Raw genomic sequence first — 13594 nt, forward strand, 5'->3', positions numbered from 1 at the left:
ACCTGCTCCCACCACAGCCAGGTACCTAGCCAGCCAAGCTCACCCAGAACTGGTCGGAAGAGAAGGGGAAAAGAGGAGAGGAGGGGAAGTGAGCTAGGAACTAAGGAGAGAAGTGACATGGCCTAATGGAAAAAGCACAGACCGGAGAGCCAAAGGACCCGGGTTCTAATCCCACTGCACCACTTGCCTGCTGTGTGAAGTTGGCCCTGACACAACTTCTCCGTGCTTCAATTTTCTCATTTGTAAAAGGATTCAATACTTGTTCCTCCTCCTATCTGTGAGCTCCCTTTGGGACAGGGACTATAGCCAATCTGCTTAATTTATATCTACCCCAGTTATTATCATTATTAGTAGTAGTAGTATTATCAGGAGCGAAGATGAGCAGCGTGGTCTAGTGGATAGAACCCAGGCCTGGGAGTCAGAAGGACCTGGGTTCTAATCCTGGCTCCGCCAAATGTCTGCTGTTTAACCTTGGGCAAATCACTTAACTTCTCTATGCCTCAGTTACCTCATCAGTAAAATAGGGATCAAGATTGTGAGCCCTACGTGGGACAAGGACCGTGTCCAACCTGATTAGCTTGTATCTATCCCAGCGCTTACTACAGTGCCTTGCAACATAGTAAGTGCTTAACAAATACCATTAAAAAAAAAGATGATATTTCATACTAAGGACAGTCAAAGAGCCCTCTCCAGAAGGCAATAAACTGTCCTAAGACACCAAAAATCAGGTTCGGGAAGGGATGGGTACATTCAAGGTCAAGTCCCTATGATGTTCCTAGTTCCCGAGTTTCCCATCTGTCTCTCTCCCCAGCCCCCCCACCCTCACCAGAAGCAGTGTGGCATAGTGGAAAGAGCACGGGTCTAGGAATCAGAAGACCTGGGTCCTAGTGCCACCAGTCTGCTGTGTGACCTTGAGCAAGCCACTTCATATCTCTGTGCCAGTTCCCTCATCTGCAAAATGGGGATTCAATACCTGTTCGCCCTCCTACTTAGACCATGACCCCCACGTGGGATCTGATGACCTTGTATCTACCCCAGCACTCAGTACAGTGCTTGGCATATAGTAAGCATTTAAAAAATACCACATATTATTAGCCCACTGTTGGGTAGGGACTGTCTCTATATGTTGCCAACTTGTACTTCCCAAGTGCTTAGTACAGTGCTCTGCACACAGTAAGCACTCAATAAAAATGATTGATTGATTGATAGTAGTACTATTATTCCCCACCAACTTACTCTGTGGGTCCCTGGAACACTAAGGAACCAACGCTACAAGAGAGAGCATTTGGTGGGCATTCACTACAGAGCCACGGACTTGGGAGTCAGAAGGACCTGGATTCTAATCCCGGCTCCACCACGTCTGCTGTGTTACCTTGGGCAAGTCACTTCACTTCTCTGGGACTCAGTTCCCTTATCTGTAAAATGGGGATTAAGAGTGTGAGCCCCATATGGGACAGGGACTGTGTCCAAACTGATTAACATATATCTACATTACACAGAACTGTGCTTGGCAAATAGTAAATGCTTAACAAATACCATTATTATTATTATCATTACAAGGAATTGAATACTCCTAGACACCCCTCCTGGGATGTCAAGTTGACTCCCAGCGCTTTGTTCTTGTAGACAACTTACAATTGCTTGCTGTTTCCCCCCTTGCACCTCTCTATCATCAATCGTATTTATTGAGCGCTTACTATGTGCAGAGCACTGTAGAGCGCTCTCTAGTAAATACATCTTTGATAGTGTACAAGATATTCCTCTCTCCTCCTTGCCTCCTTCCACCCCACCATCCCGGTGATGGGTACAATAAAGCAGATCGTCTCTCTTGATTGTCACACCTGTCTACATGTTTTGTCACCTGTCTACATGTTTTGTTTTGTTTTCTGTCTCCCGCTTCTAGACTGTGAGCCCGTCGTTGGGTAGGGACCCTCTCTATATGTTGCCAACTTGTACTTCCCAACCGCTTAGTACAGTGCTCTGCACACAGTAAGCGCTCAATAAATATGACTGAATGAATAAATACGATTGAATGAATGAATGAATGAATGAATGAATTTAGGGGGTAAAGAATCCTATTTGCAAGCTCCCTAAGGATTAAATACTTTACAAATGGATTCATTCATTCAACCGTATTTATTGAGCGCTTACTGTGTGCAGAGCACTCAGCCCAGGATGGGGATGGGAAACAGACAGAGGGTGTTTGGTTCCCCTAACTACTCTATAAATCTTCCAATTCAAGAGTTTGATTTCATTTGGAAAAACTTCCTTTAAAAACGCTGATTGGCTAAATTTCAGTTCGACCCCACAAGAAGTTTGGTTAGACTGTGCTGCTCGCAAATGAGTGCAGAGGTCAAAACACAGACTGCAAGCAGGCAGGCACACACACACACACACACAAACACAAAATGTATCTGTGGGGAAAAGATTTGGATTCTGTATTACTGTGCTCCATTAGATAAATTAGAGAAGCAGCATGGCCTGGATGGATAAAGCCTGGGCCTGCGAGTCAGAAGGACCTGGGTTCATTCATTAATTCATTCAATTGTATTTATTGAGTGCTTATTGTGTGCAGAGCACTGTACTAAGCGCTTGGGAAGTACAAGTTGGCAACATATAGAGACGGTCCCTACCCAACAGCGGGCTCACAGTCTAGCTGGGTTCTAATCCCAGCTCCTCTACTTGACTGCTGTTTGAGCTCTGGCAAGTGACTTCACTTCTATGTGCCTCAGTTCCCTCATCTGGGAAATGGGGATTGAGACTCTGAGCCCCATATGGGACAGGGAATGTGTCCAACCTGATTTGCTTGTATCTACCTCAGCACTTACTACAGTGCCTGGCACATAGTAAGTGCTTAACAAAGACCATTAAAAAAAAAAAAGGCTACCAGGTAAAATGAGAACTGACAAAGGCTCACCCAAATTCCACATCCAGGCTTTACAGCCAATTTTGGTGGGTCACTCATAGGCATAAATCGAGGGATTCAACCATTATCTCCTTCGGACTGCTCAGTGCCTAGAATTCAATGGTCTGCATTCTGCCCACCGTGTCTAAAGACGCCGACTGCACACTTCAGCAGCGGCCACGGAACAGAAGCAGCTGACTGGTTCCCCATATGCCAGTTACAACTCAGCCTGCTGGGGCCCCTGGCGATATTCAACTCCCCATATTGTGTCTGTCCAGTCCAGAGTCTTATTTCAGTTTGTGGAGACAAGAAACTTGGTCCAGCAAAGTACCACCTGGTACCTACCCCCTTTTTTAATACATAATAATTGTGGCATTTGTTAAGTGCTTACTATGTGCCAGGCACTGTACTAAGTGCTGTGGTGGATACAAGCAAATCGGGTTGGACACAGTCCTTGTCCCACATGGGACTCACAGTCTCAATCCCCATTTTCCAGATGAGGGAACTGAGGCACAGAGAAGTGAAGTGACTTGCCCAACGTAACCCAGCAGATGAGTGGCAGAGTGGGATTAGAGCCCATGAACTTCCAACTCCCAGGTCTGTGCTCCATAAATGCTTGTTAAGCTCTTTTGGGTTCTAATCCCAGCTCCGCCACGTCTGCCCTGTGAAGTTGGGCAAGTCACTTCATTTCTCTAGGCCTGTTACCTCATCTGTAAAATGGGGTAAAGAGTGTGAGCCCCATATAGGACAGGGACTGTGTCCACCTTAACTTGTATCTACCCCAGTGCTTAGGACAGTGCTTGGCACATAGCGAGCGCTTAACAAGTACCACAGTAATAATTATTATGTCCCAGGCATTGTACAAAATGCTGGGATAGATACAAGCTAATCGGATTGGACACAGTTCATGTCCCACATCGGACTCACAGTCTTAATCCCCATTTTTTTATGGATAGGGTAACTGAGGCCCAGAAGTGAAGGTACTTGCCTGAGGTGGCACAGCAGATAAGTGGCAGAGCTGGGATTAGAACCCAGGCCCAGGTTCTATCCACTAGGCCACACTGCTTCTTTCAGATTTTTGATTGACCTAGGAGGGTGGCCAGGGCTAATGTGCTTGTTTTCCAAATCCCATGCTATCAGGCCAAATGGGGCCCCCAAAGAAGCTTGAGGAGGGCAGATTCAAAGCAAACCCATGTTAACACTTCTCTCAGCAAGGGGGAGGGGGGAGGGAGAGGAGAGAGATGTGTATAGGATACAGTCCCACAGGAAGTGCAGGGGTCTCGGGGATGAGCTACTTAATGGGTTACTGGGGGAAAGTGAGGAATGTTGGATGGCCATCCTAAGGCTCTGGACAAAGGTTTTCAGTCTCACAGGAGTGTACAGCCCAGCCTAGCAATTTTGGGATTCCTTGCTGAGCTGCCCCTTGTAGATCGGGGGTGAGGAGGAACACCACAATTCTGTGGGAGATGAAAATAATTGGCTTTGAAGGTGGATACAGAAAGTGGGTCTTCAAATACTCTAAACTGAGTCGCTGACTGAAAAATGAACTTCCTGGCTGGGAAAAACAGATGCTTCACGATGCATCAGGCCGGCATGACTCATTCATTCATTCATTCAATCGTATTTATTGAGCGCTTACTGTGGGCAAAGCATCATACTAAGCGCTTGGGAAAGTACAATACAACAACAGACACATTCCCCACCCACAATGAGCCGAGACCCACAGGCAGGCCTCGCATTGTTACTTGGAAGGAGCCCAAGCCCAGGAGGCAGAGGACCTGGGTTCTAATTCCAGCTCCGCCACTTTTTTTGTTTGTTTGTTTTGTTTTTTTAATGGTATTTGTTAAACACTTACAATGTGCCAGGCACTGTACTAAGCTCTGGGGTAGAGTCAAGTTTATCAGTTTGGCCACAGTCCAAGTCCCACATGGGGCTCGCAGTCTTAATCCCCAATTTTGCAGATGAGGTAAGGGAGGCACAGAAAAGTGAAGTGACTTGCCCAAGGTCACACAGCAGATAAGTGGCAGGGCAGAGAGTAGAACCCAGGTCCTTGCTCTATTCATTAGGCCACACTGCTCTAATAACAATAATAGTAATAATAATGATAATCCTCTGCTCATCACCTATATTTTAGCATGGTAGTCTATAACTTCATTTTTGCCTGGGCACAGGTGTGAAGAATCTATGTCCAGGCAAAAATGAAGTTTTAGACTACCATGCTAAAATATTGGCACACTTTCATTCATTCATTCAATCGTATTTATTGAGCGCTTACTGTGTGCAGAGCACTGTACTAAGCACTTGGGAAGTACAAGTTGGCAACACATAGAGACGGTCCCTACCCAACAATGGAGAAACCAAGCAGTTTCATAACATTTTTCAGAAACGTTAATCCTTTTTGAGAAACAAACACCAAGAAATGAAGAAAAAAAAAATTCATCTGTAAAGACATTTATTTTGAGAACTTAAAATCTGCATTGTACAAAAAAAATCAAACTTAGAAAAAACCCTACATGTCATTGTTTTTCCCCCTAACAAATTAACATTCTATCCACGAGGAAAAAGTATATAAAAAAACCCACGCATATTGTTCCAGTCTGCCAGCAGTTAACTGTGATTGAAAAACATCCCTGTTTTGGTGAGGTATGAAACTGCAAACCTTACTGTTAGATGAACAGCCTACCATCCATTCACCCGAAAAATCCCTTGACAAATTATCAACTTTTACATAGCAACTGCAAAAAATTTTACTTAGAAAAACTATGTGTTTTGTTGATTTTTTTTAAAATCTTATGGCTCATAATTCTCCATTTCCTGGTAAATTGGTCTTACCGAAATACATCCTAGCATCCAAAGCTATTACACGGTCTGCAATGCCAACACCAGTGTTGTTTGCCTCCGGTGTTACATTTTTTTTTAACCCAGAAAAAAAAAATCATCCGATTGGCAAATTCAATATTTCAGTGCTAAAAAAAGAGCCCAGTCTTTCAGAAGAGGACCAAAGGCACTTTAGAATGGCTTTAGCATGTTCCACAACGGCATCCTGGATCAGAGCCAGACAACCCAGATAGTTTCTTAGACAGAAAGAGAATCCAACAGAGGTAGAATATGGTCTTGCCCCAGTTCCTTAACTGAATGCAGGCAGAGGGGTTTCTTGCATCGAGAAAAGACAGCTGGCGGGGAATGGCTTTAACTTTTTGATACAAGCCCAAAAACAAAATAAAAAACTGGGTTCCCTTTGACTCCCTGATAACCCCCGAGGCGGGAACAGGCCCAACCCCTAAGCAGCACGTAGCCCAACTTGAATAAAAGGGTTGCCAAGATAGATCATATGCTCACTTCTATCTTCATGGACAATTCCACTGGCCATTAAAAACAAAACAAAGAAAAAAAAACACACAAAAGATTGTTCTAGCATCCAAGCCACTTTCTCGGGAGTGGAGGAGGGGGAAGAGCTTTCTGAGAACTCACGGGCATAATCATTAGCAGCCTTTGCCGGAAGTAGTTTGCAAAATTCATTCAAAAAGGAAAAAAATAGTTTGTGTCGCTAAAACAGCAGAAAAACAGAATGCAAAGTCCAACGTTAAAATAATAATAAAAAAAGCCACAACACATACAAAGTAGATTCCTCAAAGTTTATAGTTTTTTTTGTTTTTGTTTTTTGGGGGGTTTTTTTGCTGTTGTTTTTTGGGGGTTTTTTTTTGAAATGAGGAAGACAAACCTTTTGGGGAAAACTACTTGTTTAAATTAAGCCCACTGATACCCATCGACAAGTTGTATAAAAAAAAAAAAAAAAAAGGAAGAAGTGCTTTACAGAATCACCGGCCATTGCCATAACCCTGGAAGAGCTGGCTTAGGATGGTCTGCAGAGGTTGATTGACCTGCATGGCATAGCCTTTGCCCAGATCGTAGCGGCATGCCGGGCAACTATACACCTCAGCCCTGAAGGATCGATCCAAGCAGTCCTGCAAAAGAGTTCAAACAGTTTAGAGCCTTTGGCGATATTTGCTTCGACCAATTGATCAGTGGTATGGACTGATCCCTCACCGTGTACTATGCGCTTGGGAAAGTACACTATAGCAGAATTGGAAAACACTACCCCCGCCCCCAAGGGTAGTGAAATTCATTCATTCAATCGTATTTATTGAGCGTTTACTGTGTGCAGAGCACTGTACTAAGCACTTGGGAAAGTACAAGTTGGCAGCATATAGAGACAGTCCCTACCCAACAAAGGGCTCACAGTCTAGAAGGGGGAGACAGACAACAAAATAAAACATGTGGACAGGTGTCAAGTCATCAGAATAAATAGAAATAGAGCTAGAAGCACATCATTAACAAAATAAATAGAATAATAAATATGTACAAGTAAAATAAATAGAGTAATAAATCTGTACAAACATATATCCAGGTGCTGTGGGGAGGGGAAGGGGGTAGGGCGAGGTGGGGATGGGGAGAAGGAGAGGAAAAAGGGGGCTCAGAAACGAGGTAACAGGCCTGAAAGCATTTTCAAAAGAAATACTGAGAAGCAGTGTGGCGTAGTGGATAGAGCAGGGGCCTGGGAGTCAGAAGGTCATGGTTTCTAAGCCTGGCTCCGCCACTTGTCTGCTGTGTGACCTTGGGCAAGTCATTTCACTTCTCTGGGTCTCAGTTACCTCATCTGGAAAATGGGGATTAAGACTGTGAGCCCCATGCGGGTCAGGGACTGTGTCCAACCTGAGTTGCTTGTATCCACCCCGGCACTTAGTAAAGTGTGTGGCACATAGTAAGTGCTTAACAAATACCAGTTATTATTATTACTTCACTTCTCTGTGCCACAGTTACCTCAGTCCCCATTTTACAGATGAGACTGTGATCCCAGGTGGAATAGGGACTGTATCCAACCCAATGAGCTCATATCCACCCCAGCGCTTAGTACAGTGCCTGGAACATAGTAAGGGGCTTAAATACGTAAGTATTATTGATAACAACAATAATAATCATAAAGTGCCACACAAGTTCCACGGTTGATCGCATTTTCTGGAGGGGAGGGGACCCATTCCCACTGACTTTACAAGCGGGTCTTACCTTGCACACATTATGCTGACAAACTGTTGTGATGGGCCGAAACACCACTTCTTGACAACAGATACACAGGAAAGTTTCTTCCACTTTATTCAGGAATTTCTGAAATTCAGAGGTCAATTCGTCGTTATGGCCCCACACACCCATTTAATATCTGTCTCTCTCATTAGACTCTAAGTTCCTTTGGGGAAGGGACTTTTTTTTCTTGTTGTTGTTTTTGATTTTTAAATGCCCCCAAGGTGCCCAGGACGGTGCTCGGCACTCGACAGCATCCAATAAATGGGATTCTTGAAAAATGATGAGTTTAGCCCAAAACCGGGAATTAAGGGTCTGGGATTCCATGAACAGAACAGAAGCGCCCTTAAAAGCCAAGCAGGGGCAAACACAGGGTGGTAGTGAATCCAAACCAAAGCCAAAGGGCAACGGTGCATTCGAGGAGGCTTGTGTTTTCAGCTCCAGCGCAATTTTAGATCGGTCCAGACCCCAAAACCTGAGGTGCGTCCCAAGAATTAGGCCCAACTGTAGAGACCCAGAATTGCCTCCAAGACGCCCAGGACTAAAAATGGCCCAGGAGGCTCCCCTCCCTAGCCAATGTTAAGAACCTCCACGAGGACTAGGGCAGGGGAAGGGGTCGGGGCAATGTCATTCATTCATTCAATTATATTTATTCAGCGCTTACTGTGTGCAAAGCACTGTACTGAGCGATTGGGATAGTACAATATAACAACAGACACTTTCCCCACCCACAACAAGGTTACAGTCTAGAGGAGGGACACAGACATTAATATGAATAAATAAGTTGCAAATATGTACATATGTCCAGGCTGAACTCACCATTCCCCCACAAATCCCACTCCCCAGGTGCTCTCTGATCCCCACCCCCATCCCTTCGTGGGCTGGGTTTACTTCATCTCTGGCTTTGTTTTAGGCTGTTTGGAGGGGGCGGGGAAAAGAGGGGGTCTTAGCTCAAGACCTCTATGCCTATCATTCAATTCAATCGTATTTATTGAGCACTTACTGTGTGCAGAGCACTGTACTATCAGATACTAGAAGGTTACCTTTGCTTCAGTTTTTCGCTCTTAGCTTAAAACAGGAGTGTGCTTCCTAAGCCCTGGATAGGTCACATTCCTAGTTAAGGCTTTACTACAACGAACTGCCCCCCACCACCTGGAATGACATGCCTGAGGCCATATAATAAACTGTCAAGAGGTTTTTTTTATAAAAAAAGGAGATCAAGAAATCATCTGCTGAGCAATCTGAAGTCAACAGAAGCAGCCTAGTGGAAAGAGCTCGGGCCTGGGAGTCAGAGGACCTGGGTTCTAGTCCCAACTCTGCCAGGGGTCTGCTGTGTGACCTCAGGCAAGCCGCTTCACTTCTCTGGGCCTCAGTTATCTCATATGTAGAATGGGGATTAAGCGCGTGAGCCTCGTGTGGGACAGGGACTGTTGTTCAACTCAATTTGCTTGTAACCACCCCAGCACTTACATCAGTGTTTGGTAGAGTTAAGCACTACCAAGTACCATCATTGTCATTATTATTATCATTGTTGTTGTTGTTATTATTATTATTATTATTAACACAAAATAACCTCTACCCCGCCCCTCCAATTCAAGAGAAGAGTGGCACAGGGGTGCTGGTGACTTAGGCCCTCAACAGCCGGCCCTGGCCTCCTCCCCAGCCGCGACCGGCCATAGGACTGCAGCTCTCTGGGGGGAGGGGTCTCACTCGCAGGGAAGATGCAGGGGTTCCCCTAGGGCCAGCCCCAGTGGAGATGTGGATTTAGAACAAAGGAAAGTCCAGACTGACCGGTCCATCCTTCAGTGCTTCCAGTACTTCGTTCCACAGCTTCTCGTTGGATTCATCGTCTCGGATGAGGGCCTTCTGCTGAGAGGTCAGTTTGTAGGGCTCCACTTTTGTTTTCTTCGGGGTTCCTCTGGGAAAGGCCGAAACAGTCTCCCCACCAGCACCTGGCAACAGAGAGCCGGGGGGGCAGTCAGCCAGAGGCCGAATGGTGTGAGGGGACCCTTCCCAAGGCGGCCCCTCTCAAGACACCAACCTGCTGATTTCCTCTTTCTTTTTCCCTTCCCTTTCCTTGGGGATTCTAATTCCTCATCACTCCCCTTCTTGTTTTCTTTCTCCTTCTCCTTGTTGGCCACGGCTTCCAGATAACCTTCAGGATACTGGGAGAACACAAACAGGTCAGGCAAAGAGAGACATTCCGGCCCGCCACCCCACGCCAGACCGGCAAAAGCTCACTCTGAAACAACTCGGGGGAAAATGTCTCCAACCAAAAGCCTGCTCCCGCTGGAGGGCCACCGTGCCGGCTCCCGTCGGTATGTTTTCGTCTTGCCGCATTTTAAAATCCCCCACTGTGCCAAAATTACGTTCGCGAGACCCCAAGGGGGAGTGGGGAGGCTTGGATTACGCTTATGCTCTTGGTAGTCATTAAGGCGAGTTAAATAGTCTCACGCCAATTTACTCAGACCATAGAGCAGACGAAAGGAAAAACACTACGAAGCGTCTAGTGGTAGAGGCACCTGCCGTGCCTTACCTGCATTGTGAGGCCAAGTTTTTTTATCCTGTCCTTGCCTTCCTTGGTCCAGGGGCCAGGCTCCTCATCATCCCTCCTCAGGAGGTAACGCCATACCAGGAACCCCGATTTCCCCGTTTCCGGCCAATACTTCACCACCTGTGAAGGAGTAGGGATCGACAGCGACTGAGTGGCTGCCAATTCAAGATGGCGGGACGAGAACCCAGCCCAGACTCATGGAAGGAAAAGGAGAGGCCAGGGGCGCGGCCGGAACCCCTGAGGTACCTTGTATATGCCGTCATAGCGATTCCCCTCAGCGGGAGCGTATTTGCTATGCTTCCCTCCTTTGACGTTCCGGACGACCCGGACGGGTTTCCCAGCTCGCCAATCCTTGGCTTCGGCCCCGTCTCGGTCATTGATGGGAGCGCTGCAGTTCAAAGCCAAGGCTCTGCAAGAGGCATGCGAGACAATTGATCAGTTCTCAGTTTGTTTCTTGTGTTTTTTTTTTTTTTTTTTTTTTTTTACAGTACCTGTTAAGCGCTTACTATCTGCTGGGCACTGTCCTAAGCGCTAGGTGGATACAAGCTAATCGGGTTGGACACGGTCTCATGTCCCACACATAGGTCTCACAGTCTAATCCCCATTTTGCAGATGGGGTAACTGAGGCCCAGAGAAGTGAAGCAACTTGTCCAAGGTCATACAGGAGACAAGTGGCGGGGGTGGGATTAGAATCTAGATCCTCTGACGCCCAGGTCTGGGCTCTAGCCACTAGGCCACGCTGCTTCTCATGACAAGATGCTCAGCCTTTCAAGGAGCTGGAGAAAGTGGAGGGGAACGGAGGGGCTCGATTCCGACTCCAGACTTCCGCACTAATAACAATTGTGGTATTTGTTACGCGCTTACAACGTGCCAGGTACCAAACTAAGTGCTGGGGTGGATACATGCAAATCGAGTTGGACACAATCCCTGTCCCATGTGGGGCTCACAGTCTCAATCCCCATTTTACAGACGAGGGAACTGAGGACCGGAGAAGTGAAGTGTCTGCTGCGTGACCTTGGGCAAGTCAAGTGGCTGAGCCAGGATTTGAGCCCATGACCTCCTGACTCCCAGGCCAGTGCTCTATCCACTATGCCATGCTGCTTCTCTGAATCCGTGTCCTATTTTGCAACTTGAAGTGGTTGGAAATTTTAACAGCTAAGGCTGGAGACAAAGGAACCACACAAGCCTTCAGGTCAGGCCTCAAGCTTGAAACCCTTCCACACTCTCCCCAGAGCCCCCTCTTCTGCAAATGTCCAAACGGGTGACCGCCATGGGGCAACGGGCCAGAGATAAGCTGAGAAAAAGGCCCCACCTGTTCATGTTGGTGAGTTTTTGATCACAGGACTGCTCCGCCGTCCGCTTGTTGCCAGAAAGGTCTCTCCCTCCACTGCCTGTGTACGTGAAAGAATTACCATGGTCCTGAAACACACAGACAAGCCGGTCAGGTTTAGCCCAGGTGCAGAGGAGAGAGGCATCCCCCCACCCCAGCTCCTCCGGCTCCCCGACCGAGCCCCTCGTCACCAGGAATGGCAAAGAGCCACTTACCACGTCGTCCTCATAACCCCCCGCCAGGACCAATGAATATGCCCCGTCGTTGCTTCTCCCGTGGATCCCTGCCACGTGAGGCCTGTGAACCCCAGACTCACTCACCTAGGAGAGAGAGAGGGGGAAGTCGGGTTTTTTTGAGGGGGGCGGGGGAGGTCCATCGTTGACACTTCTTCTCCAGCTTGCCAATATGGTATTTAACCAGACGTTTCTCATACTCACGTGTTCACACACACGCACACGCCCCCATCTTTGTTCGCTACAAAACCAACATACTGTTTCATCGCAAAACTGGCTCTGCTTTCATCCTGTCCTCCTCTTCCTCCCCGCCGCTAACTCTAAGTAATTTGTGGCTGTGGGTCTTCCTCATTAGATCGAAAGTTCCTTGAAAGCAGGGACTGTGTTTCCCCCTGATTACTCTCTTCCCAGTGCTCAGGACAGTGCTCCGCACCCGGCCATAGCAAATGCTACTCACCGATTGGAACTCACTATAGTTTTTGCAGGCATCGAGTCTCTCAATTTAACACCTGGCTGAGACACCCCCCCAACACACACGCGCGCGCGCACACACACACACACACACTCTCTCTCTCTCTCTCACTCATGCAGGGAATCGGTGCTTTTAGGGAAGTAGGTTCATGAAGAGCACGGCCAAGTGGCAACAGCACAGGCTTAGAAGTCAGAGGATGTGGGTTCTAATCCTGGCTCTGCCACCTGTCTGCTGTGTGACCTTGGGCAAGTCACTTCTCTGTGCCTCAGTGACCTCATCTTTAAATGGGGATTAAGACTGCAAGCCCCCTGTGGGATAGGGACTGTGTCCAACCCAATTACCTTGTACCTACCCCAGTGCTTAGAACAGTGCTTGGCACATAGTAAGTGCTTAACAAATGCAAAACAAGTGCTTAACAAATACAGTCTTTTAGACTGTGAGCCCAATATTGGGTAGGGACTGTATATGTTGCCAACTTGTACTTCCCAAGCGCTTAGTACAGTGCTCTGCACACAGTAAGCGCTCAATAAATACGATTGATGATGATGAAATGCGATAATTTGTATTATTATTAGACTAAGCTCATTATGGGCAGGAAATGTGGCTGCTAATTCTATTATACTACTCCAAGTGCTTAAAACAGCGCTCTGCACATAGTAAGCGCTCCAGAAACACCACTGATCGATGAAGGCTATCGAAGGACTGATTCCACATCTCTAAATGTCGGGGAATAAATTATGGCAGCTAAACGATGAGTAATCGTCACGACTACTACCAACACAGCAGCAGACCTGTGACTTCCAGCGGATCACCACCGGCATTATCGAGTGCCTACTAGGTGCGGAGGACTGTGCTGGGCCTGGGGGGTGAGGGAGGGGGCGAGGGGCTACTGGGGACAGAGGCAGCGGACTTGGAGCCTCCTAGCCGCAGGGCACCATATCGGGCATTCGGGAGCATAGGATGGGAATCCAGGTCATGTTCTATGCCCTCGAGGAGTTCCTGGTCCTTGACCAGGAGACAGTCG

General features: G+C 47.2%; 1 protein-coding gene across 1 annotated transcript in view; it reads right to left on the bottom strand.

The window, feature by feature from the left end:
• Window positions 1-6486: 6486 nt before the first annotated feature.
• Window positions 6487-13594, bottom strand: part of UHRF1 (ubiquitin like with PHD and ring finger domains 1) — a 35921-nt gene continuing 28813 nt past the window's right edge. Inside the window, exons 9-16 of the mRNA XM_038772746.1 lie at window positions 12081-12185; window positions 11848-11954; window positions 10782-10944; window positions 10518-10655; window positions 10023-10146; window positions 9773-9933; window positions 7970-8068; window positions 6487-6870 (exon numbers count right to left, since the gene is read on the bottom strand). Of these exons, the coding sequence (XP_038628674.1) occupies window positions 6724-6870; window positions 7970-8068; window positions 9773-9933; window positions 10023-10146; window positions 10518-10655; window positions 10782-10944; window positions 11848-11954; window positions 12081-12185 (1044 nt within the window). The 3' untranslated portion in view covers window positions 6487-6723. The remainder of the gene's footprint in view (window positions 6871-7969; window positions 8069-9772; window positions 9934-10022; window positions 10147-10517; window positions 10656-10781; window positions 10945-11847; window positions 11955-12080; window positions 12186-13594) is intronic.

The sequence above is a fragment of the Tachyglossus aculeatus genome, chromosome X1 (genome assembly GCF_015852505.1).
Source record: "Tachyglossus aculeatus isolate mTacAcu1 chromosome X1, mTacAcu1.pri, whole genome shotgun sequence".
Classification (NCBI taxonomy): Eukaryota; Metazoa; Chordata; class Mammalia; order Monotremata; family Tachyglossidae; genus Tachyglossus; species Tachyglossus aculeatus.